The sequence below is a fragment of the Panthera uncia genome, chromosome B4, assembly GCF_023721935.1.
Source record: "Panthera uncia isolate 11264 chromosome B4, Puncia_PCG_1.0, whole genome shotgun sequence".
Lineage (NCBI taxonomy): Eukaryota > Metazoa > Chordata > Mammalia > Carnivora > Felidae > Panthera > Panthera uncia.
The window spans coordinates 76,754,705-76,775,170 of NC_064809.1; the positions used below are offsets into that span (position 1 = coordinate 76,754,705).

A 20,466-nucleotide genomic window follows, 5' to 3' on the forward strand; every position below is an offset into this window, starting at 1 on the left:
TGCAGTGACCCTGCCTCTGACCTGGGAGTATAATAGCCCTTTGCCTTCCAAGCTCCAGTCTTATTTCCTCCCAGCCTAGTGGGAGGCCAACTCAACAGCACAGATGGGGCTCTTTTATACTGAGCTGGAGAGATATGCAGAGATCATCTCATTCTATCTCCTTGGAAGGAGAAATGACCAGTCTGATACAGCATAGCAATTCCCCCCAAGGTGAAGGTCAGCATTAAAGTCTCCCAACTTCTAGTCAAAGGCCTTCCCCTCCTCACAGCAAGTAGGAGCATGAATGTCCCGCTCAGGTGGGTTTTCTGGAGGTGTTGAGCTGTCCAAGCACTGTCATTTGAATGGACAGGGAAGAAGGAGTGTGGTAAAGGGGTAAAAGGAGGAAAGAAGTTCATCTGAATTCATACGAGGACTCACAGGTAGAGAAAAGGAGGGAACCACAGGCGGGAAGGTGTCCTAAATTGTCTGCCACATCATCAGGATGTAAATATTTAGCCCAGTTCCCTATGGAAATAGAGGTTGTAAAACCCTTCTGCCTGTGCCCATCTCCCTTTTGTAGCCCAGGACCTGGTAAGTCAGCTACCAGACCCGGTGGAAGACGGGCAGAGGCCCTGGTAGGAGGGGTGTGACCCAGATTTTAGACTCTCCTAGATACTAAACTCTCCTAGATTCTCTCCTCCTGTGACACTTAGGAGGAAAGGAGAATCTGTTCCCCAAAGCTGATCACTCATTCCATTACCTGCTTAGAGCCAGACTTCGTTCAGGCTTCAGGCCTGTGCCCCCCTGAGCTCATCTACACAGCTCATTTTGCCATTAGAGTCCAACATGAAAGTAACCTGTGTTTGCGTGGATCTGAAAAGAAGGGCTACGTCTCAGGTAGAGTAGAAGCAAGGAGAGTGAACCATAGAAGGGGCTGGAAACTCACAGCACCGATAATCTGAGCAATTAAGGTAGCTGGGAATAAAAGCTGTCACCTTACCTGCTTCACCTTCTTTCCCCTCAGAAAGTTATCAGAACAGCTCACCATTCCCAAAGCCTTGAAACAATACATGAACTGGGAAGCAGAGGCCAAGTTTCTATGCCCGCCCTGGACTTTATCGGTTTCCTTCCCTAAACTGAGGATTCAGAATCACAGCCCTAAATGTGTGGGACACTAGACCCTGTTTAGGGCCTTGTTCATGCCTGCATAGTAAATATACCCTAAAACAGCCAGGCCCCCACATTTCTCCTTCCTAGTAGGCACCCTCACCTCCACAGACCTCTCCCACCTAACTAAGCTCTGGGAGCTCTCAGGGTCCATCTCTGAGCAGCACATCAGCCCTGACTGGCCATCCTCGTGTATTATCACCTTGCCCCCTTCAGCCTTCAGACCTCTTCCTGTCTCGTACCCTCAAACCTGGGGCCAGCTGGTCTGGGATCAGTAAAAAACATCTATTCTCTATTAATGCCTCCCCTACATTGTTCAAAGCCATCTCGACAGCCTCTAGGGATGTGGAAGAGTCTCACAGACTCAACCAAGGCCTCACCAAGGTTTTGGAACTAAAGTAAAATGAGAGAGAAAAGAATCCCCCCAGGATTTTTTTTTATTTGAGTTATTTTAAGACACATCGGCTACATCTGAATACCCACACATATATCTCGACCTGACCCAATCAAAGACACCAACTCCCATTTTGGCAACTCTGACTAGTCTATTACCAACCCCAAGAGCCCAGCCCTTCCTGAGTTACCAGGAAGCTGCAGTCAGATGACAAGGCCTTTGTGGGGAAGAGGCTGAAATCATCTCCATGACCACAGGAGAAGGCTGCCCTGATTGGGGTGTCCAGAGGGAGGGGCTCCCAGAGGGCTATTGCATGGTTGGGGGCAGGGGGGAAGCGGGGACAAAAGGGCCCATTATCTGCTGAATGTGTTGGAGAACTTCTCTGGTGGTAGTGGAGAAATTTTCTGTGAAAAAAAGCAGTTTTTTGTTTTGGAGATCACTTTATAGTCCTCCAGAGACTTCCCCAGGTCCTCTCCTTCAGCCTTTGTTGAGAACTCCCACTGGGTACTTAGGTCTGGGTACTGGGTACGTAGAGCACCCAGTGACCTAGGTTGAGCTAAGAAAATACTAATTCCGCCTTGGAAGCTTAGAGCTGCAGACAGCCTGGCTGGAACTCAGGGGGGCCAGCTGATTTGTCCTGAGGAGCAGGGACATCAGCTCAGAACTCTTGTCAGAAGGTGGGGGTGGGGTGGCATCTGTGGGAAAATGCTTTTAAGAAGAGTGGCTTTTGCTGGGGAAGAGAATTTTCCACAAATCCCCCTGTCACCCTCCTGGCAATATCCCAGTCCCCAGATCTCACAGATACTTTTCTAAGAACATCACATCCACACCCTGACTCCAGGGCTAGCCCCTCCAGTCTCTGTTCTTCAAGACTTCCAGAAAAAAAAGAAAATACACTGCCCTTGGCTTCTCCCAGCCACACTGCCTCAGGGCCATATGTCCCTGCCCCAGGAAGCTTCGCTTTTATATATTTCCCAATCTCTCCCTTTTCTGGTGTCTTAAATTAGACAGCAATGAGTAATTACAGCTCCTGACTGCCCATTTCTGCCAAGGCTTGACATTAAATGCACATCACATGTTATAAATTGCAGACGAAGTTTATTGTGCAGACACCAAGACCACAGCACTTTAGATGCAAAGCCAACAAGGCAGGCTATATACACAGAAACATGTTTCCCTGGGGGGCAGGCCCACGAGAAAGATGCAGGCTTTGAGATGGAGCCCTCAACAGAATAGTCCTCAGGAGGAGGACCACCAAAGGGGCAATGCAAGGAGGGGCCAGGCAAGGGGGCATGGCTGGAAGTACAAGCCTGGGCGATGCAGCTTCTTCCGGGGGGGGGGGGGGGGGGGGGGCAGAGGGTGTCACTGGCTCCAATCAACTGGTTCGGAGAGAAGATATTTCAAAAACCTATGTGAGCAACCCTTTCCTCCAAAATGTCATCAGGGGTGGAGGACAAGGTTTGATTTGCTGCCAATGGGATGTACAGAGACAGGCTTCTACATTCTAAAGCGGCAGAATCGACAGTAGGACTCCATCTTTATCTAAAAGAGAAGGTCACGCTGGAACTGTAACCTTCACCTGAGCCAGAACCACCCTTTTCAGAGCCGGAGCCCCCTCTGGAGCTGCCTCCAGAGCCATAGCCCCCTCCAGAGCTGGATCCGCCTCTGGAGCCCCCTCCAGAGCCATAGCCCCCTCCACTGCCCCCTCGGGAGCTTGATCCTCTGCCTCCAGAGCTGTAACTGCCACTTCCAGAGCTGTATCCTCCTCCTCTAGAACCGGATCCTCTGCCTCCAGAGCCAAAGCCGGCCTTAGATGTCATGCTCGAAGACACGGTGCTGCTTGTCACAGCTGTGGGGAGAGATGGCATCCCCGTGGAGAGTCTGAATGCCTCGGCATCCTCCCGACACACCACCCACAGGGCAGGAACACCCCCACTACTTACACACAGTCACGTTGCTACTGAGGTCTCCAGACATCCTGTCAGAAAGAGAGAAAATAGCTTATGGCAGAGCCCTTGGGTTCTGGGTGGCTCAGTCCGTGAAGCGTCCGACTTCGGCTCAGGTCATGATCTCATGGTTCGTGAGTTCGAGCCCCGTGTCGGGCTCTGTGCTAACAGCTCGGAGACTGGAGCCCGCTTCTGATTCTGTGTCTCCGTCTCTCTCTGCCTCTCCCTCACTCACGCTGTGTGTGTGTGTGTGTGTGTGTGTGTCTCAAAAATAAACAAATATTAAAAAAGAATTTTTTTAAAGAAAGCAAATTCCCTTCTGATTTGCAACCCGTGTTTGTATTTAAATCCATCTGAGGTAGTCTGCTATTCAGAATCCCAACCACGCTAGAAATTTTGAAACAAGGCTACACTGTGAACATTCAACTGGGAAAGAACTGTAACCCTGTACAGCCTCCCTATTCTCCCCTCCTGCCCCGCCCTCCTCTGCTTTGTCTGAAATCTGTCCCACTTCTTCTTGCAGGGCATGGCCTCAAAGACGAGTCCAGAGCAACACCCTGAGCAAAGCGGCTCCTTCCCCATCATACTGGCTTGCTGCTGGCCTGGGGTAGCTTGTCCCCTTCCAGCTGCTTCAGCCAAATAAAACCACTGGGGATGCTGGTGACACTGACAGAGGGCTCAGACAGCGTCGTCAAACAGAGGAAGAAAAGTTCCCTTTGGCGGGTTAGCAAAGGGTTCAGTCTGTCACTCCAGAAATCTGCAAAGAACCGGGTCTGGCACCTGCTGCAGGGGAGCTGTCAGCCAGTCAGCATGGTCCAACACGTGATCCCCCTGTTCTGGGTCGCAAGGTGGAGGCAGACAAGGCCATCCACCCAGCAGACCCATAAACCAATGTCTCGTACTCTCTAGGACCAATGTGATTTCACAGCATTTTAGTTTCTCTTTCAGAAAAGACCAAGATTAATGTACTGCTTAATCTACTTTGATTTAATTTCACTTAACTGGGTGTAATTTAATCTGACTTGTTAGTCATGCCATATTGATAAATCTACAACTGTACGTTAATGCTTTGGGTCCTGAATGGCTGCTTGGGGAATGTGGTGACATCAGCTCTCACCTGTCAGAGGTCCTGCTCCACCCCTGCTTTCCCTGCCTTTGCCTCCAGCCCCGGTTCTAGGAGAGAGGGGAGGGTGGACCATGTGACCCTCCTGCTTCCCAAGTGTCCCCACCTGCACTCCTCGCCCTCCAGCAGCTTGCGGTAGGTGGCGATCTCCACGTCCAGGGCCAGCTTCACGTTCATCAGCTCCTGGTAGTCCTTCAGCAGCCGGGCCAGGTCCTCCTTGGCCTGCTGCAGGGCATCCTCAAGGTCAGAGAGCTTGCCCTGAGCATCTTTGAGGGCATGCTCTCCTTTCTGCTCCGCATCCGCAATGGCTTCTTGCACACTCTTACACTGGGAGAGAAGGAGAAAAGGTTTCTGTTAGTCTGGAGAGCTGAGTCTGACTGGCAGAGGGGGAGGGGAGCAGATGTGTTTAGGGTGTGAGAAGCCAGACTCACTGGCCCCGGAAGTGTTGGGTCCCCCTGGAGTTGATGCAAGTCACAAACAAGGATGCTGAGACTTGCTGCCATCTCTGGGGCATCGCCTTCCAGCTGCCTCTGACTGGACCCTGATGCGTTGCCCATAATGACCCTTACCTCACAGCACAGGGCCAGAGGCACTGTCCCGGTCTATAGTCGCAAATGAAAACATCCCATGTGGACAACTTCACAGAACCCCTGCTGCCTCTGGAGTCCATTCTCTGCCCCACATTATCTCTCCCAAGCCACCGTCCATCCCCCGGCCAGCTCCCTGCCGCGGCTGCTGCCCCACCACCGCACTGCCACTGGTGTTTCAGGACAGTGCCAAGCATGGAGGGCAGGCTCTGTCTGCCACCCCCACCCCCCTGCCACCAGCCAGATGACTTCTTGCCTTATTTATTATCACTCCCTTCCACTCATGGAAGCAATCCAAAAGGTAGCACAATTCTTTCCCTGCACTAATCCTCACTTTGGAATGTCTCTTATACCACCGTAAAAATTGTGATAAGCCTTAAATTTTGTCACACTCAAGGTGGTTGGGATCGACATATGCTAGATTCGAATTCCTCAGTTTCTCCTCTCTCTCACACACACGCAGTTGCACATACTCACCCATACACAACCTCCCACCCACCCGAGCCTCACTTGACCCCCAGAGCCGCACAGCCTTGGGGGCCACGCCCACCTGCTTCTTCACATGGGCGATCTCCCCTTGCAGCCTCTGGATCATGCGGTTCAGCTCACTGATCTCCATCTTGACCTCCTTCAGGCTGTCTCCGTGTTTCCCTGCAGTAATCTGGAGCTCCTCGTACTGTACGGGAAGAGGGCAGTGGCAGCGTGGAGGAAGCTTGGCCCAAGCCAAGGTAAGTCTGATGCAGGCTGGGTCAACCAAGCTGCATTTGTGGGAGGTGGGGGACCGTCTCACGTCCCCTCAAGGACTTGGTGCCATTGTCAGTTGAGGGCAGTTGAGGCACTATGGACACTTGCTTGGGAATGATGCCCAACTTCCATTAGACAAAAGCACCAGTAATCTCACGGGACACGTTCCAGCCGGGGTGAAGCCCAGCTTGTTAGACAGAGCTGAGGCTCTCTGTGCTCTCCTTGCACTTGCCTTGCTGTGGTATAGGGCCTCGGCCTCTGCCTTGCTCTTCTGGGCGATCTCCTCATACTGGGCACGGACCTCGGAGATGATGCTGTCCAGGTCCAGGCTGCGGTTGTTGTCCATGGACAAGACAACGCTGGTGTCGGTGATACTCTGCTGCATCTGGGACAGCTCCTGCAACACACGGGGAGGTCTGGCCATGGCTTCCCTGCCCATAGCCAAAGTCAGTGAGGAGACATTCCCCTCCCCGGTGTTGAGGACATATGGGTTCTCAGACTAAGCTGGGTGGGATACACTGGGTGGGATTAAAGCAAACATAAACACCAATCCCAGGCTTCTGCCGAGGGTGTCCAGAGAATTATGGGAGTCGGCATTTGTGAGCCTCCTAGTTTATAGCTTTCATCACTTACGCAATTTTGATAAGTTTGATGCCCCCAGAAGGAAGCCTGTGGATGATAAATGTCTTAAATTTTACTTCCTGTTTCAGAAGATATGTGTGCACCTGGGCAGGGAGGGAAGGTCTGCTGCATTTTGATCTCTGAAGTACATTAGACGTAGGGATGGGGACAGGATAGATCTCTTCCTAAGGGGAGCTGGACACTTGAGGAATGGAGTGAGGGAAGTTGTTCTCTGTTTCCTGAGCCTTACTTCTTGTGACATCAGAGGAGAAAGCTCCTCTCTTCCGAGGCCTACATCACCGAAACCTCCTTAGTGGCTTGCAATGATGGCAGGTTGAAGTCAGCCAGTCCACAGACCCCACTCATCCCACCTTTTCACAAATTGGGAAGGGCTTCCTTGGTGGGAAGGGTGGGAAGCCAGGGTGTCTCCAGGAGCAGCCTCCTTACCGCATCAAAAAGGAATTTCATGAACTCAAGCTCCTGATTCAGCACATCTGTCTTGGCCTGCAGCTCCACCTTGGTCATGTAGACATTGTCCACGTCCTGCAGAAAATGTGAGGAGCCTCTGGTGAGACTCATGCACTGCTCAGTGTGCAGGCCCCACTCCCTCTCTCTGACCCTCTCTTCTACCCAGTCCCTGCTAACTGTTCTCCCACATCCCCAGGCACCTCAGGTGAGTCTTGTCTCCACGGGAGCTCATTTGTTCTCCAGCCTGTCTGCTTGGACCCAGCGGGCTTCCGAAGCCCCCTCATTCCCACCCAGCCATGACATGCTCTGGCTCACCTTTTTAAGTGTCACAAAATCATTCTCAGCAGCTGTGCGCTTGTTGATTTCATCCTCGTACCTGTGGGGACCCGGGGACACAGCTGTTAGATTAGTTCCAGCTTGTTTACTTTTTTCTTTCTCTTTTCCGACTGGACCCACCCTGAATTCTCCATTCTCTGAGAATATTAAACACTCTTTTAAAGATCTAAATTGTAACTATGATGTCCCAAATAAGGGTGCTCTTCTACAAATTAACTTGCAAACATGGGGGAAAAGCCACGATCTCTAAAGCCCTACACGTCTTCCTCACAAATGATCGACACGTGAATCGACCCCACAAATGCAGTGGGGAGAGGCATGGCCTCCTGGGGGATGACTGGACAGCTATGATCAATATTGATCTCCATTCGGTGTTTGCCACCTACTTCTTCTTAAAATCCTCAACAAGATCCTGCATGTTGTTCAGCTCTGAATCTTGTGATGTTCTCTCTGCAGACAGCGTATCCACATATTTCTTCAGTTTGGCAATGTACATTTGAAAGATGGGCTCCAGGTTGGTGGTGCGGGTGCTGACGTCTATTTGCTGTAGCAGCTCCCATTTGGTCTGCAGTACCTGGTTCTGCTGCTCCAGGAACCGCACCTAGAGTGACCAGAAGGAGAGCACATGAGCTCTGGATCACCCTTCCCCCCCAGCGGGCCACACTTGCCGGAGTCCGTTCTGATCCTGCTTCGGGACTTAGAGAAGTTTCCACAGCTTTGTGCTCACTAGCCGGATGCTGGATCCGGCTTGAGCTCCCTGCCTCCACACTTGGAAGGTTCTACAGACTCCTAATGTTATAGCTGGCACTTTCCATGCAGAAAACTCTTTTTCCTACTTCACCGCCCACTGTTTTGTTTGTGGCTGCTCCCAAGACTCCAGGCCATTTCCCTCTCCCATCCTAGTTGAATTTCTGGCAAAAGTCCCATAAGGTCCTGGGCAAACCAAAAATAGGCATCCCCTGGCACTGATCCTAAAGGTGCTGAGTGTGAGAGCACCGGAGGGCAGGGCTCCTCGCTCTGATTTTTACAAGCCTCATAAATTTCTTAGGCAAGTTCATCTGCCTTGAAATAGGGCAAAACCCTGTAATGCTCAAAAGTGACACCAATAAAGACTTTCTGGGTCACAAAACTGAGAATGCTTCTCTTAAACGCAGGAATCTCTTTCATCCCCAAACAGATGTTTCGGGTGCAGCTTCCCAGAACATAATGGACTAATAGCTTTTCGGGAAGGAAAGACTATCTCAGAAGACGTCTTACCAATTCCTTCCAAAATCGGCTGGCACGTGGCCTGAACTTCTCAGTCCATTTTACTTGCCTCTATCAGTGTTTCCACGATTTTCAGAATTTTCCATAAATATTACTTATTTGGGCTGAAGCCATAAAGCCAAAGATGTAAATAATTCCTAACTGCAGACTGTCTCAGAAGATGTGGCCCATGAAGCCAGCACGTCGCCCATTTGGGAAATACACCAGGCTAGTTTGACTACACCAATGGCTCCTGGGAGAAATGAATCTGTGCCATTGGCTCGTCAGGTAGAAGTGGAAGTAGGGCATCCTGAGCATCAAGAGAGAGCCAGCTTCTCATGACTCACCTTGTCAATGAAAGAGGCAAATTTGTTGTTGAGAGTTTTGATCTGCTCCCGCTCCCGAGACTTCACATTCTGGATCTCTGGGTCAACTTTCACGTTGAGAGGCTGCAGGAGGCTCTGGTTGACAGAGACTTCGTGGATGCCTCCACCAGGGAATCCTCCAGGCCCCATGCCACCAGGACCCCCAAAACCTCCAAAGCCACCGCCACCTCCAAAGCGGCCGCCGCCGAAGCCGCCTCCACCGAAACCGCCGCCTCCAAAGCCGCCGCCTCCAAAGCTGCTGCCTCCACCAAAGCCACTGCCACCTCCAAAGCCGCTGCCGCCTCCAAAGCCACCTCCTCTGCCACCAAATCCACCACCGGAGCCGAAGCTTCCACCTCCTCCAGCCACACTAATGGAGATGCTCTTGGTGCCTCCAAGACCAACAAGGCTCCGACTGCCAAAGCCGCCTCCACCGAAGCCCCCTCCGCCACCGCCATGGCGGCTCAAGCAGGAGAAGCTAGTGGCCGATCTCCGGCTCCCACCGGAGACCACGGCTGAGCCACTGCTGAAGCCCCGGAATCTTCCTCCACCTCCTCCTCCTCTTCGAGATTTGCACGAGATCTGACAACTCATGATGCCTTAGCCCAGTGAGGGAAAGTGAAGGTTCCCAGACGAGTTAAGGCTAGAGACTCCGCTCTGCTACTGGGAGACTGTCAGGGCCCCCTTTTATACCTGCCAATGAGGTATTGATGTGCATGGGCGTGGGCAGACTGATGCACGGGTTTGGTCTGCCTGGAAGCTACGCCTGGTTACTGATTATCAAGCTAATAGCCATTAAAAATCTACTAATCAGCTCCATCCCAAAACTTGCTTCGACTGCAAACTTCTCCTGTTTATCTGGGCATCTGTCATGCAATTCGATTTTTGTGAAATCATCAAAAGAGGAGATCAGGATGTGGGTTTCTCAATCTGAAAAGAGACCTTCTGCAGAATGCTGTTCCCTGCTCTGGACCAACCCAAGGGAGGGCAACTGCCACTGGGCCTGTGCAGGCTTGCCACCCAGTGAGGCTGATGAAAGAGGTGACAGATTTAGAGACTGAAGGGGCCCCTCAATAGCAGCCTTCGAGTCCTCGCTTTTCCCTCTGCTCCAGGAAGAGTTTCAACCAGTGCTTTTGTAGAGTACAAATGTAACACGAAGAAGTATACATACTCTCATAGAAAGAAGTCAGCCAAGGGTGTGTCAAAAGAGTTGTTGTTTTGACTCTTTCCCATGCCATACCAGGAATGCACAATAGCCAGCCATTGAGGAGAGGACAATTTTCTTTCCTGTAACCAGAAGTCTTCATGGGCATCAACTCTGTCATCTTTAGACATGAAAACCCAGAAGTTGAGGGGCTTATGGAAAGTGTCTCTTTTCCTGGGTCTGACTCTGGGCACCCAACAAAAGGTTGCAATCAAAAGCCTTACATAACTCCAAGGTCCAAGTGTATTTTGATTTAACCAGTCAGTGATCACATATCGTCAGGTGATTCTGCTAACCAGTCAGGAAGTCCAACTCCACAATGAGCACCAGGGACGGATGAATATCAGAAAACCCATCGAGCCACCAAATGCACAGAGCATCCACTCCAAAACTCAATCATAGTCCTTCCTTGGCGTGTGTGGCCGGGTACTGTGAGTACTGGAATCGAACGTCCATCTGGGTTTGAGTCCCAGTTTGTGATTTCCTGGCTCTGTGACTTTGAATTAAATGTTGAGGCTCTGTACTCTTAGCTAGAAAATGGAGAATTCACCCCAAGTGTTTTGAAGATTATGACAGGACACAAAGGTTAGGTATTCACTATTGTTTTGTATGAAGCAAAGGTATCTCCTCTTATCTTGTGCTAAGACGATGCATTCCACATAAGCCCCATGAGTCACAGAACTAGGATTTCCCAGGTCCCAACATAAGTTTTGAGTTTAAGTCTCAGTTTCATTGTATTTTAGTTAAGTAACGCTGGATGATTCATAATCCTCAAGCCTCAGTTTCCTCATTTATAAAGAGAACTATTTGTCCGTTGTAAAAACAGAACAGGTCACATACACATGTGCTAAACACAGTTCCTAGTTAATAGCAGAAACTCCAGAAATGTTATTTCCTTTCTCACATCCCCTCCACCCAAATCTCTAATTCTGTGTCTTCACTACACGGCCACAGTGGGAAATGACAGTGAGGAACAGGGAACCAGCTCTTCATGATACTTGATGTGCAGTAAAAGAACGCTGAAGGAAGCAAACCCATGTGTCTCCTTGATTTTTTCCCCCCAATCTGGTTTATATAATCATAATCATGCAAATAAATCATAAAGCTAAAAGCTTTGGAGAGAGCCCCAATCCAAAGTCAAATGTGTCATTATCTATGGGTATCTGAGCAACGCCCTAGTTGGCCATTACTCCACCATGACCGTGCCCAGGCCACGCCAGCTTCAGGAGCAGCTTGGTCCGTCTGTGAAGGAAAGGGATGAACATTTATGGAGCATCTGCTATGCCCCAGGCTGGTGCCGGGCACACAATCTGCATGATTCACCTCTCTTTGGTTCTGCTTTCACACCGAATCTCCCTTCCGATTCTCTCCACTGGGCCCCTTCCCTTTCTAGACTCATTTTGCCAGTTTCTGAAAGGCAAGTCGAAGAAGGAGAGTCATCCTCTTTTCTTGAGATGGGGAGGGTAGAATTAATGCAACTTAGATGTTATATAACATTTTATTTCCATATCTTTACCTTTTACATAATCTCCATGTGCTTAAATATTATGTAACATTTTATTTCCATATTTTTAAACTTTACCTCAACATGCTCATCCAGACAACATGTTCTGCATTTTTTAAGGGAATGAAATGGGACTTCAGACTAGTTCTGGCTGTGATTTTGCTGCTGACCTCCACTGTGGTCTTCAATTTCTTCACCTATAAAACGGGAACATTGGGGCACTTAGGTGGCTTGTCAGTTAAGCATCTGACTCCTGATTTTGGCTCAGGTCATGATCTCATGGTTCATGAGTTTGAACTCCGTGATGGGCTCCACACTGTCAGTGAGTCATACCTGCTTGGGATTCTCTCTCTCTCTCTCTCTCTCTCTCTCTCTCTCTTTCTCTCTCTCTCTCTCCCCTTCCCCTGCTTGTACACACATGAGTGCTTTCTCTCTCTAAATAAATAAATAAATAAATAAACATTAAAAAAATAAAATGGGAACATTTACCCTGGATCCCCACTGTCCCATAAGGATATTAACCTGTTGGTGTCATGAGTCTCTGATAACAGAACAGGGATCCTATAGGACAAAATCCTTCTTTCAACAAGCTGCTGGCAAGCCCAGACCCCTAAATGCTTTTCCTCATCAGGTTTCAAAAGCCTCTAGGCTGGCCAGTGGAGAAGAAAAGCAAACCCCAGTGTTATGTGAACTGTTCAGCCAGCGAGACATACATATGGATGCTGACGTCAGATTCTCCTGGTAGAAATGAATCCCCCAGCCCCATACTCCCTTGGCAGCCTGTGTACCTCCCTCACAGCCTATTGCGGTCCTCTTGTGTTGTAATGAGCCATGTCCCTGGACTCCTGCAGGGCAGAGCCAGGCTCACATTCATCTTTACCCCATACCCCCAACCCCTCACTCAGAGAACAAGCCTAGGACCCAAAAATCATTTTAGGGTTTGGGATATGGAACTGCCAGTCTTCCCTGACATGGGAATGTGATGCTCGCAGTGTTTGAGCCTTCACTGCCTCCCATGCACCTGTTCCCTAAAGATCCCACCTGGACCTTGTCTCAGGTTTCTGACTCCATCAGGGAGGGGCTTCCCTCCAGAGGCCAGACAGGTTAGTCTCCCCTTCCAAGGACTCAAAGCATCCCTGAACCAAGCTGCTGAAACCAAGTGTTTGGATTTCAAAAACAAAAACAAAACAAACAAACATCAAACCCTCCTCTTCCAGCCCCTGCTGCTGAGTTCAGGGTGCTCTAGGGGCTAACAGCCGTACAGAGACCAATAACATCGAAAAGTTCAGGAACCCCACAGGCCGGAAACAAGCCATCTACAGGCCAGCCTGCAGCCGAGACCTCTAAGAGGAGCGGATGCCTCATCCTGGTCCCCTTACTGGCTGCTAAGCCAGGCACACTCCATCAGAGTGCCTAGACGCTGCTCCAGAGAGCTCTCTGGTGGCTCCCGGGGCCAAGGGAAGGTGGGACAGGAGACTTCCAGGCTCCCAACAGGAGCCACCTGCTCAGTATCTCCCCTGGGGCACTTCATTGTCAATGATTATCTTAACACTCCTCACTCAGTCTCTAGTCCCAGGGTCGTCCATTGCAGCCCAGGAGCCCACCTTTCTTACCTGATGTGTCTTGTTTTTTGTTTTTTGACTCCTTTTTTTTTTTTTTTTTTTCACTGAGAACCCTACAGCTATTGATTTTAAGGTGTCCTGGCCAAACTGGTTGTAATTGAGAAGCAGGGCTGGTGACCATCCAGGCATTCACAACACTCTGCTGTGTGGACTCCATTTGGAATGTGGAGTCTCTGGAACATACTATGTAACCGGCGTATCAGGAGATCGGGGTGTGCCCACCGCTCAGAAACAGCACAGACCCCAGAAACAGAAGAGGGACAAGGGCAGGAACACTGCCCAGGACACAGCAGGGCCTCGACACATGTTGGTTGAACCAACGAAGCAATCCAGCAATCAAGCAATGAAGCCTCCAACACCGTGCCTGACACACAGCAGACACTCAACAAGTCACTTCCTTTCTCACTGCTGCAGCCACAGATGTCACATGGAGTTCTAATTTCCTAAGTGGGAATTTTCTTTTCTTTTTTTAAATTTTTTTAATGTTTATTTATTTTTTAGAGAGAGTGCGCAAGCAGAGGAGGGGCAGAGAGAGAGGGAGACACAGAAGCAGGCTCCAGGCTCTGAGCTGTCAGCACAGAGCCGGATGCGGGACTCAAAGTCATGAACCGTGAGATCATAACCTGAGCCAAAGTTGGACGCTCAGCCGACTGAGCCACCCAGGCACCCTGGGAATTTTCTAATTCCAGTAGATCTGCGGCAGTGGGAAGCTACACATCCCTGCTCTGTTCTCCATGGGGTCGGTCCACAGCTGAATGAACTCGGTCTGTCATGGCTCCTACAACCCACTGGGGCAGGGACCTGAGTGTTTCCATGTGGTCTAGTTAACGATATCACTCCGACATTTCTGCCTCCATGTTCTCACCTGCAACACGCCTTCACTCACACAGAGAGAGCTGAAAATGGGTCTTTGTGGAAAGTTCTTGCCCTTCCCAGCCTCATCCCTTCCTCATTCCAGTCTGTTTCCCAGACCAAGTTTTCCTCTCATACTGGCACCAATATTCTAACCCTTGCCCATTGACCATAAAGCCACCCCAACATAGAAAGACAAGACAGCCATCACAGATATTCATCCCATCTTGGTAGTGATTTCAGAAAAATGGGGGTGTCATAATTATACCACTCAAGCCTTCCTCACAGATCAAAGATGCCTCCAGGCTTCCCCAGATTTAATGCTGCCTCTTTCTTCCCCTACCCCTCACTCTTGGGGTGTCTTCTGGCTAATTCTGTATTACACTGCTATCATTCACAGCTATCAGTCACCCTCAGTGCCTCTACCCGGGCACTTGCCATTTCTTCAGCAGTGCCTCTGTGCCAAGTTTTCAGCCCACACCTTTCCTTCCACCCTCAGCACCCCCCCCCACCCTTCCCCATCATTTAAATCTGCCCCCCATGTGACCTCTTTTATTTCTTTCAAGGCTTCCTGTGTTGGGCTGCCTGGGGATAATGGTAAGAGGAGGCAGGTGAAGAAACATGCCCCCCAAAAAAAGGAGAGAGACAGGAGTGCCTTGGTGGCTCAGTTGGTTAAGCATCTGACTTCAGCTCAGGTCACGATCTCACAGTCCGTGGGTTCGCGCCCCACATCGGGCTCTGTGCTATCAGTTCAGAGCTTGGAGCCTGCTTTGGATTCTGTGTCTCCCTCTCTCTCTCTGCCCCTCCCCCATTCACGCTCTCTGTCTCTCAAAAAAACGAATAAGGGTTTAAAAAAATTTTTTTAAGGAGAGAGAGAAAAGCATGAAAACAAATGGAATCGTAGAAGACCAAACAAATCTCCTCTCATTTCAAGAGATTCCCACTCCTTGTTGTAGCAACAAAGCTCTTTAAGATGCCTTCAGACCTGTGGCTCAGGGATGCCTCAGTTGGGAGGAATAGCCAAAGGGCTTGATTCTGGATAACATGCTAGCCACAGGAATTTTTATTAAGAAAAAAGGATAATTGTTCAAAATTTTCAGGCCAGCTTTTTTTTTTCCCACGTCAAAAATCATGGGCCTTTCAAACTCTTCTTTATTTTTTTTAATGTTTTATTTATTTCTGAGAGAGAGAGAGAGAGAGAGCGCACGCGCACATGTGCAAGTTGGGTAGGGACAGAGAGAGAGGGAGACACAGAATGCAAAGCAGGCTCCAGACTCTGAGCTACGGGACTCAAACCCATGAACCAGGAGATCATGACCTGAGCCAAAGTCAGACGCTTAACCGACTGAGCCACCCAGGTGTCCCTCAAACTCTTCTTTAAAAACCTTTTAAACCTTGGGGTGCCTGGGTGGTTCAGTCAGTTGAGCTTCTGACTCAGTCTCAGGGTCTTGAGTTCGGGGTCCTCATTAGACTCTGCACTAGGTGTGAAGCCTAAAAAAAAAAAAAAACTTTTAAACTTTAAAAAAAAAAGCAAATGAAATCACTGCTAATTAAACAGTGAATGTTTAATAGGACTAGTGCCATCATTCTGGATGCATTACATTCATGATATGAATTATAATTTTATGAGCTAGAGGCACTCTCCATAGCGTGTCAGATATCCAAAGTCAGTGTATTTGTTTCTATTTAGCAGTACTTTTATAAAGGAAGCTTTGTGATAAACTGAGAAAAGCATGGTTAGTTGTAAAGGTCGAGTCCCCCTGCCAGTAAGTAACTGTGTGACCTTGGCTTGTCACCCCTCTTGTCAGGCTTACCTTTCCTGTGGACTAAGATGCTTGGAAACCAACAGAAATGGGAAGAATATTGGAAGTGGAGTCAGAGGATCTACATCCTCTTTGCAGCCCTGTGACCGACTGACTCTAGAACCTAGGGGCAGCCCTCCACCTTTCTGAGCCTTGGTTTTCTCATCTGCAAAATGGAGGCATTGAAAACCAGTCCCAGAAGAATCACTTCAGTTCAGAAGTCAGCTTGTGCTTTGAGCGGACATGAAGAAGTAATGCCCTGGGAGAGGAAGCAGACCCTGGAAGAACCTGGAGAGCAAAACGTGCAGACCCAGACCCCGATTTTGTTTATTTTCTCCCTGAAAATAAAGAAATGTCAGGAGGGAAGGGGGGGAAATGGCAGCAGCAAGGCAGACAGAGGGAAACCGTAGAGGAAGGAGAAGGTCAGACAAGTGTGGTTTCAGCTGAGGGAGAGCTTGGCCAGTGGGCAGGAACTGAGATGCCCCTGCAGGCTTGGGCAGCTAGGATCTGAGAGGCACGATTTCATTACATCTTGGGTACCCAGCCATAAGCTCCTCCAAAGCTTGTATCTCTGTTTTTCAAAGATGCCTAGAAATAGAGTTGATAATAAATAGTTGTCTCCTAGAACTTTGTTATCTTTTAGGTTTATTTATTTTTGAGAAAAAGAGAGAACGAGCAGGGGAGGGGCAGAGAGAGAGAGGGAGAGAGAGAGAATCCCAAGCAGGCTCCGCACTGTCAGTGGGGAGCCCATGGCGGGGCTCAAACTCACAAACCCTGGGATCATGACCTGCGCCGAAATCAAGAGTCGGACGCTCAACACCTTGAGCCACCCAGGAGCCCCAATAATTGTCTCTTTGAAATAGCATTTCTCCAGACGCTGACCACAGCAGCTAAAACCCAGGTCTGCTGCTTCTCCATTCATCTCCACTCTTGGGCCTCACAGTTCACTAGCACCACTGGGAGCAACAGAGAACTTTGCCTCTTGCTTCTGGGGCTCCACATTAGCCAGTCAGAAACATTTTAAGTAACGCCTATCTGGCCAGGATTTGGAGCCCCTGGGATGTGAAGTCTCCAGACTCTCTCCCCTCCCTAGGGTGGAAATAACTTTGCTGTTTCTGGCATTTGTCTAAACCCGGATTGGCTTGGGTTTGCATGTTTTTGTGCTGTATCTCTCCCACACAGAGCAAGATCCAGAGACGGAAATGTCATGGGGCTTCTCAGTGAAATTCCTTGCAGGAGGAGGTGAAGATGGAGAGTCTGTATGGGCTCCGCCCTCCCCACCAGTTCTCCAAGTCAGCATTTCAGCCCGTAGACACCAGAGGGTCATATGCTGAGAGTTTCCCGGGCATCTTTCAGGGAGGATCCCAGGCAGCCATGCCCTCTGCTCAAGGCCAGTCCTCTGGAGACCCTTTACTATATCCATGGAGTTGGCTCCCTGTCCATAGAGTGGAAGTCCCCAGAAGACCAGGATGATGTCCATGCTTCTCTCGGTAGGCTTAGCTCCACGCCGTTCACTATTAAGCAGAAATACCACTTCTCTGGTAAGGAGAGATGGGAATGATAGGATTTTATGATGGGGATGCTGTGGTAGGGTTGTCTAAGCAAACCCGTGACACTTTCTGTTGTCCTGTGCCATGCGGATGCTAGCCAGGCACAAGCCACCCTACCCAGAGATGGCAGAAAGGAGGGCAGCAGTCACCAAGCAGGGCTTCCGCAGGGGACACAGCGGCTGGAGGCACTGACCCATGGAGGGCACAGGAGTAAGGTGTCTACCTTGTTTGGCCTCCTGGGCAGGACCTTAAATATTTCCCTTGTCTGTCCTTTCCTGTGTGTGTGTTTCCTGTTCCTCATCCTGTTCCCCAAGGGTATGGTATGAGATGAGGAAACCGAGGCATGGAAGGGTTTGCTATAGTGACACAGAACCGGCGCCCAGGACACATGTTGTCTGCTCACCACAAGGATTCCCAGAGTCTTTCCAGACACCAAGGGGCCAAGAGTCTGGAAGGGCCACCCACCCGGCTCCTCTCCACACATTCCCCTCCCCCAAGGAGACCCTGCTCCGAATCCCCCTCTGCTAGAAAGCTTTTTCTGATTGACCCCAGGGGTGCCTGCTCCCCCTCAGCACCTGTGCACCCTCACATCTGTGCAATAAGTAGCACCCCTTCCTCAAGTGGTCAAGCCATGTTGCCCGTCTCAGCCCACAACTCCCGAGCCAGGTTCTGAAACATGAGTCTGTGGAGCTGTCCATAAAGAGACCATAGCTGGGCTCTGGGCAGTTCTTGCAAAACCGTGTTCTTACAAAATCTTCGTATGGGGCTGTGCAGTTTCACTGAAGAGATGGAGTAAAGCTCTCCCAGAGTCTCCCCCGGGGGCCCGTGACCCAAATATGTTGACACACCGCTGTCCTGAATTGATCTCCCGCCTTTGTGTCTCCTGTTGCCTGCCCCGGGCCTTGACTCCCAGAACTGGCTTTGGCACACGATGTTGCCTCAAGTGTGCCGACTGGCTCGTCTCTGTTGGGCCACTGCTTCCCAGCTGCACACGGGGGTCCAGGGAAGAGGCCTTTGCCAGGTCAAGATGGTCAGGGTTTCTGTTCACATTCAAGATGGTGGAGATGGTGGACAGGAACGAGGAGGAGGGAGTGTGGATGTGGGCTGAGGGGTGTTGCGGGGAGAGGGAGCATGATAGATTATCAGACAGAGTGTGAGAAAGAGGCCTGGTCTCATCCCTCCTCCCGTGTCCCAGAAAATGGGTATGTCACAAGCTAGAAAGGACAGGACAAGTCTCAGCGTCCTTCTCCTCCCTTCCCAGAGTGTGAATTCAGCTCACAGCCCCTGTGGTATGTTATTGCAGGAGACAGCAGGGAAGGACCAGGGGTGTCGCTGAGAACAAGTTTCAGACGCCCTCCAGCTGCTCTCTTTGGGCACAGAGATGTCACACAGCAGCACTCCCTGTGCACTGCTCCAGGGACGGCAGGGAATGAGGAGTAAATCAAGCTCGCATCTGGGGAAGTTGCCGCCTGCCCTGTACAGGGGTCGTCAACCACCCTGGGGGACTGGATCTTAGCACTTGTAGGGAGGCAGGGAGCTACAGAGTGTCCTGGGGTGCTGGAGGGCCGGCAGGGGCAGCCGCTGGGGTGGATGTGACTCAGTGGGTAAATCCCCCCCTGAGAGGAGTAGAGCGGAGCCTCAAGAGAGCAGGGAGTGAGGAGCCCGTCCCGCTGCTAATCTCAGTGCTGTTGAAAGAAGTGCCAGGCTGTCTGTCTACACAGTATTTAATAGCTCCCACACCCTTGGGGTTTATCTCTTACTCACCAACCACCCCCTCTCCGGTATTTTCCACTTCCCTTCTTCCCGAGAGCAGCAGCTGGGAGATTGGGTTTAGCTTGACCCCCAGGATTACCCTGCTCCTTCCTAACCCTTGCCCTTGCAGAATGTTCCTACAACCCCTGTCCCCCCACGGACCTTGGTGTGGGCCTGGTGTCCTGGCTCTCCTAAGGGCAACTGCTTTCCGGGCAGCAACCTGGAGGATATCGTAGTCCAGCAATCTGGGCTGCTTTGATGGTCGTGGAAAAGCAAGCTTTCCCTTTGCCCTAAACTCAGACAACCACCTGCGAGGGGGGCGCAGTCTCCACCAGCTTCTCTTGGGAGCCGGACAATGAGCAATCCCAGGCAGCGAAGGGGAGGGATTTCGGCTATGCTACGGAGGAGGCTGGGAGTGGCCAGAGGAGGTGAACTCACTGGGCTTTAGCAGTAGAACCCGGGTCTCAAGCAGCCTCCCCCATTCCTCGGGCAGACCAGGCCCCCTTCAAAGGACTGGGAGGGCACAGCTCCTCATCAACCTTTGTGAGGCTCCTGGTGGGGAAGCAGTACGAGAGGGAGCTTCTGAGACCCGGTCCATGGCTGAGCTGCCCTGCTCTCACTGGGTGGCAGAAACACAGGCTTCCAGAACTGGGCCTTTGGGGACTCTTCCTGTCCCCCTTGGTCTTCTCCTTGCCCTCTTTTCCAGTATCTCAGTGGAAAAAGTGACCACAGTCTCCCAACAGAAAAGATTCTGAGGGATTCTGTGTTTAGTGGGAGAAAAGCTATGACAATAAATGGCCCTCACACTGTGCCTTGGAATACACAAAGGCCACGTGGCATGCTGGTTAAGGACATGGATTTGTGTCACAAGCCTGGGTTGAATCCCAGCCCCACCATCCGCTAGTTTCATGACTTTAAAAGTGTTACCTACCTTTTCATGGCCTCTAGTCCCTCATCTGTAAAGGAAGCATAATGACTGTATTTACTTCAGAGAGTTGATACAAAAATAAATGAAATAATTGAAATAAAATAAATGCAACAATATGCGTAGCACTTGGCACGATTTCCAGAAGAAAGCAAATGTTTCTATTTTTCCATTGTCTGCAGAAGTTGCAGACAATGTCTGGAAATGTCAACATGGTGGTAATAACATAGAAACAACATCACCTCCTAGGCTGCATGTTGTCACCCGACATCGCACCCCT

The 20,466-nt window shown here is 50.4% G+C and overlaps 1 protein-coding gene across 1 annotated transcript; it reads right to left on the reverse strand.

Annotated features, from left to right (window-relative positions):
- Nucleotides 1-2,594: 2,594 nt before the first annotated feature.
- Nucleotides 2,595-9,883, reverse strand: KRT2 (keratin 2). The gene is made up of 9 exons (XM_049625542.1): nucleotides 8,958-9,883; nucleotides 7,752-7,966; nucleotides 7,345-7,405; nucleotides 7,009-7,104; nucleotides 6,173-6,337; nucleotides 5,747-5,872; nucleotides 4,716-4,936; nucleotides 3,484-3,518; nucleotides 2,595-3,389 (listed from the first exon to the last, which is right to left on the reverse strand). The coding sequence occupies exons 1-9, from the start codon at nucleotides 9,567-9,569 to the stop codon at nucleotides 3,079-3,081; spliced, it is 1,842 nt and encodes a 613-aa protein (XP_049481499.1). The 5' UTR covers nucleotides 9,570-9,883; the 3' UTR covers nucleotides 2,595-3,078.
- Nucleotides 9,884-20,466: the final 10,583 nt, after the last annotated feature.

Excerpts from the sequence above, each read along its gene's own strand:
- KRT2 (XM_049625542.1), bottom strand. The coding sequence starts at position 9,569 with ATGAGTTGTCAGATCTCGTGCAAATCTCGAAGAGGAGGAGGAGGTGGA. Across the intron at positions 7,967-8,957 it reads TTGCCTCTTTCATTGACAAG|GTGCGGTTCCTGGAGCAGCA; the intron begins GTGAGTCATGAG and ends TGGTCACTCTAG. Across the intron at positions 6,338-7,008 it reads TGAAATTCCTTTTTGATGCG|GAGCTGTCCCAGATGCAGCA; the intron begins GTAAGGAGGCTG and ends CGTGTGTTGCAG.